The sequence below is a fragment of the Haemorhous mexicanus genome, chromosome 37 (genome assembly GCF_027477595.1).
Source record: "Haemorhous mexicanus isolate bHaeMex1 chromosome 37, bHaeMex1.pri, whole genome shotgun sequence".
NCBI lineage: Eukaryota > Metazoa > Chordata > Aves > Passeriformes > Fringillidae > Haemorhous > Haemorhous mexicanus.
This window is the reverse complement of record NC_082377.1, coordinates 1,186,502-1,192,377: the sequence shown is the minus strand read 5'-3', so window position 1 is coordinate 1,192,377 and position 5,876 is coordinate 1,186,502. Positions and strand designations below refer to the sequence as shown.

The following is a 5,876-nucleotide window of genomic DNA, read 5'->3' as shown; positions in this document are numbered from 1 at the left end:
CAACAGCACCAACAATGGAAACAACCACGTCCCCAGTCATGGAAACAACCACACCACCAACCATTGAAACAACCACATCACCCACCATGGAAACAACCATGTCCCCAACCATAGAAACAACCACATCCCCAACCATGCAAACAACAACATCACCCTCCATGGAAACAACCACAGCAACAACCATCGAAACAACTGCAGCACCGACCCTGGAAACAACCACATACCCAACCATTGAAACAACCACATCGCCCACCATGGAAGTAACCACAGCCCCAACCATGGAAACAACCACATTCCCAATCACGGAAACAACCACACCACCAACCATGGGAACAACCACAGCACCAACCATGGGAACAGCCATTGCACCAACCACGGAAACAACCACATCACAAAACATGGAAACAACCACGTCACCAACCATGGAAAAAACCACATCACCCAGCATGGAAAGAACCACATCCCCCATATTTGAAACAACATCATCACTCGCAATCGAAGCATCCACATACCCAACCATTGTCACAAACACATTTCCAACCATTGAAACAACCCCAGCCTCAACCATCACAACAACCACGTCATCCAGCATGGAAACAACCCCTTCTCCGACCATGGAAACAACCACAACCCCAGACTTTGACACAACCACATCCACAACCATTGAATCAACAACATCACCCAGCATGGAAACAACCACATCCCCAAACATTGAAACAACCACATCACCAACCATGGAAACAACGACAGCACCAGCCATCGAAACAACTACACCCGTAACCACCCAAACAACCACATCACCCACCATGGGAACAACCACAGCTCCCGCCATGGAAACAACCACGTCCCCAAGCATGGAAACAACCACATTACCTACCATGGAAAAAACCACATCACCCAGCATGGAAAGAACCACATCCCCCATATTTGAAACAACATCATCACTCGCAATCGAAACATCCACATCACCAACCATTGACACAAACTCATCTCCAACCATTGAAACAACCCCAGCCTCAACCATCACAACAACCACGTCATCCAGCATGGAAACAACCCCTTCTCCGACCATGGAAACAACCACAACCCCTCACTTTGACGCAACCACATCCACAACCATTGAATCAACCACATCACCCAGCATGGAAACAACCACATCCCCAAACATTGAAACAACCACATCACCAACCATGGAAACAACCACAGTACCAACCATCGAAACAACCACACCACCAACCATGGGAATAACCACAGCACCAACCATGGGAACAACCATTGCACCATCCACGGAAACAACAACATCACAAAACATGGAAACAACCCTGTCACCAACCATGGAAAAAACCACAGGCCCAACAATGGAAACAACCACATCCCCAATATTTGAAACAACATCATCACCTGCCATGGAAACATCCACATCCCCAACCATTGACACAAACACATCTCCAACCATTGAAACAACCCCAGCCTCAACCATCACAACAACCACGTCATCCAGCATGGAAACAACCCCTTCTCCGACCATGGAAACAACCACAACCCCAGACTTTGACACTACCACATCCACAACCATCGAATCAACCACATCACCCAGCATGGAAACAACCACATCCCCAAACATTGAAACAACCACATCACCAACCATGGAAACAACGACAGCACCAGCCATCGAAACAACTACACCCGTAACCACCCAAACAACCACATCACCCACCATGGGAACAACCACAGCTCCCGCCATGGAAACAACCACGTCCCCAAGCATGGAAACAACCACATTACCTACCATGGAAAAAACCACATCACCCAGCATGGAAAGAACCACATCCCCCATATTTGAAACAACATCATCACTCGCAATCGAAACATCCACATCACCAACCATTGTCACAAACACATCTCCAACCACTGAAACAACCCCAGCCTCAACCATCACAACAACCACGTCATCCAGCATGGAAACAACCCCTTCTCCGACCATGGAAACAACCACAACCCCAGACTTTGACACAACCACATCACCAACCATTGAATCAACCACATCACCCAGCATGGAAACAACCATAGAAACAACCACATCACCAATGATCAAAACCACCACATCCCCAACCTTTGAAAGAACCACATCACCCGCCATTGAATCAACCACATCAACAAACATCGAAACAACCACAGCTCACACTACTGAAGCACCCACAACCTCAACCATGAAAACAACCGCAACACCCAGCATGGAAACAACTGCATCCCTAGCCATGGAAACAACCACAGCACCATCCTTTGAAACAACCACAAGCCTAACCATTGACAAAACCACATCACCAAGCATTGACACCACCACATCCCCAGCCATGGAAACAACCACATCAACGACCATTGTAACAACCACATCTCCAGATATTAAAACACCCACAAGTTCAACCATCGAAACAACCACATCACCCACCATCGACACAACCACATCACCATCCATCGATACAACATCCCCCAGCTTGGAAACAACCACATCACCAACCATTGACATAGCTACATCTCCAACCATTGAAACAACCAGAACATCAACCATTGAAACAACCACATCACCCAGCATGGGAGCAACCACATCCCCAACCATCAAAGCAACCACAGTACCCAGCATCGAAACAACAACATCCCCAACCACTGAAACAACTGCAGCAGCAAGCATAGATACTACCTCATCACCCAGTGTGGAAACAACCACATCAACCAGCAAGGAAACAACCACATCCCCCACCATCGAAACAACCACATCCCCAACCATCGAAACAACCACATCCCCAACCATGGAAACAACCACAGCACCCACCATGGGAACAACCACTTCCCCAACCATGGAAACAACCACTCATCCAACCATGGAAACAACCACATCACCCACCATGGAAACAACCACATCCCCAACCATCAAAGCAACCACAGTACCCAGCATCGAAACAACAACATCCCCAACCACTGAAACAACTTCAGCAGCAAGCATAGACACTACCTCATCACCCAGTGTTGAAAGAACCACATCACCCGGAATGGAAACAACCACATCCCAGACCATCGAAACAACCACATCCTACATCGTGGAAACAACCACATCACCTACCATGGGAACAACCACTTCCCCAAACAGGGAAACAACCACACCCCCAACCATCGAAACAACCACTGCACCAACCATGGAAGCAACCACATTCCTGACCATTGAAACAACCACTGCACCAAACATCGAAACAACTACACCCATAACCATGGAAACAACCACATCCCCAAGCATCAAAACAACCACATCCTCAACCATGGAAACAATCTCAGCAACAACAATCAAAACAACCACATCCCCAACCATCGAAATAAACACATCCACAAATATGGAAACAACCACATCACCCTCCATGGAAACAACCACCGCAGTTAACATCGAAACAACCACATCCCCAACCATTGAAACAACCACACCACGGACCACAGAAACAACCACAGTACCAACCACGGAAACTATCACTGCAACAAACATCGAAACAACCACATCACCAAACATGGAAACAACCACACCACCAATCATTGAAACAACCACATCACCAACCATCGAAACAACCTCAGCACCAACAATCGAAACAACTATGCCCATAACAATGGAAACAACCACATCACCAACCATCGAAACAACGACATCCACAACCATTGAAACAACCACATCACCCACCATGGAAACAACCACATCCCCAACCATGGAAACAACCTCATCCCCGACCATCGAAACAACCACATCCTCAACCATGCAAACAACCACATCACCGACCATCGATACAACCGCTGCAACAAACATCGAAACAACCACACCCGTAACCATGGAAGCAACCACAGCATCAACCATGCAAACAACCACACTACCCACCCTGGAAACACCCACACCACCAACCATTGAAACAACCACATTCCCAACCTTGGAAACAACCACCTCCCAAACCACTGAAACAACCAATTCACCAACCATTGAAACAACCACTGCACCAAATATGGAAACAACCACATCACCCGCCATGGAAACAACCACAGGACCAAACACAGAAACAACCACATCCCCAACCATGGAAACAACCACATCACCCACCATGGGAACAACCACTGCACACAACCAGGAAACAACCACATACCCAACGATGGAAACAACCACATCCCCAACCATGGAAACAACAACAGCAACAACCATCGAAACAACCACATCCCCAACCATAGAAACAACCACAGCAACAACCATCGAAACAACCACATCCCCAACAATCGAAACAACCAAACCACCAACTGTAGAAACAACCACCGCACCCACCACCCAAACAACTGCTGCACTGACCATGGAAACAACCACAGTACCAACGATTGAAACAACCACTTCCCCAACCATGGAAACAACCACATCCCCAACCACTGAAAAAACCACATTCCTGACCATTGAAACAACCACACCACCAACCATGGAAACAACCACATCCCCGACCATGGAAACAACCACAGTGCCAATTATCGAAACAACCACTGCGCTTAACATCGAAACTACTACACCCGTAACCATTGAAACAACCACATCACCCGCCATGGAAAAAACGACATCACCCACCATAGAAACATCCACATCCACAACCATTGAAACAACCACAGCCCCAACCGTGGAAACAACCACAGAACCAACCATGGAAACAACCACAGCCCAAACCATGGAAACAATCACATCACCCACCATGGAAACAACCACATCAGCCACCATGGAAACAACCACATCAGCCACCATGGAAACAACCACATCAGCCACCATGGAAACAACCACCGCACCAACCATTGAAACAGTCACAGCAACCACCATGGAAACAACCATATCCCCAACCATGGCAACAACCACAGAACCAACCATGGAAACAACCACAGCAGCAAACATGGAAACAATCACAACACCCACTATGGGAGTAACCACATCCCCAACCATGGAAACAACCACAGCCCCAAAAATGGAAACAACTGCTGAACCACACCTTGAAACAACTACACATGTAACCATGGAAACAACCACATCACCCACCATGGAAACAACCACATCCCCCACCATAGAAACAACAACATCCCCAACCTTGGAAACAAGCACATCACCCACCATACAAACAACCACATCCCCAACCATGGAAACAATCTCAGCAACAACCATCAAAACAACTGCATCCCCAACCATTGAAATAAACACATCCACAAATATGGAAACAACCACATCACCCACCATGGAAACAACCACCGCAGCTATCATCAAAACAACCAGTGAAACAAACATCGAAACAACCACATCCCCAACCATTGAAACAACCACACCACGGACCACGGAAACAACCACACCACCAACCAGGGAAACTACCACTGCAACAAACATCGAAACAACTACATCAGTAACCATGGAAGCAAACACATCCCCAACCACGGAAACAACCACATCACCGACCATCGATACAACCACTGCAACAAACATCGAAACAACCACACCCGTAACCACGGAGGCAACCACAGCATCAACCATGCAAACAACCACACCACCCACCCTGGAAACACCCACACCACCAACCATTGAAACAACCACATCCCCAACCTTGGAAACAACCACCTCCCAAACCGCTGAAACAACCAATTCACCAACCATTGAAACAACCACTGCACCAAATATGGAAACAACCACATCATCCGCCATGGAAACAACCACATACCCAACGATGGAAACAACCACATCCCCAACCATGGAAACAACCACATCACTTACCATGGGAACAACCACTGCACACAACCAGGAAACAACCACATTCCCAACGATGGAAACAACCACATCCCCA

The 5,876-nt window shown here is 47.4% G+C and overlaps 1 protein-coding gene across 1 annotated transcript; it reads left to right on the top strand.

Annotated features, from left to right (window-relative positions):
- The first annotated feature begins 1,982 nt into the window (after nt 1-1,982).
- On the top strand, nt 1,983-5,620 carry LOC132341256 (mucin-2-like). The gene is made up of 2 exons (XM_059872621.1): nt 1,983-2,822; nt 5,402-5,620. Exons 1-2 carry the CDS (start codon nt 1,983-1,985, stop codon nt 5,618-5,620), a joined length of 1,059 nt encoding a protein of 352 aa, XP_059728604.1.
- Nucleotides 5,621-5,876: the final 256 nt, after the last annotated feature.

What these genes read in the sequence shown, in the direction of transcription:
- LOC132341256 (XM_059872621.1), top strand. Translation starts at nt 1,983, where the DNA reads ATGGAAACAACCACAACCCCAGACTTTGACACAACCACATCACCAACC. An exon ending in CAACCATGGAAACAACCACA is followed by an intron (nt 2,823 to 5,401) that starts GCACCCACCATG and finishes ACCACCAACCAG; the next exon opens with GGAAACTACCACTGCAACAA.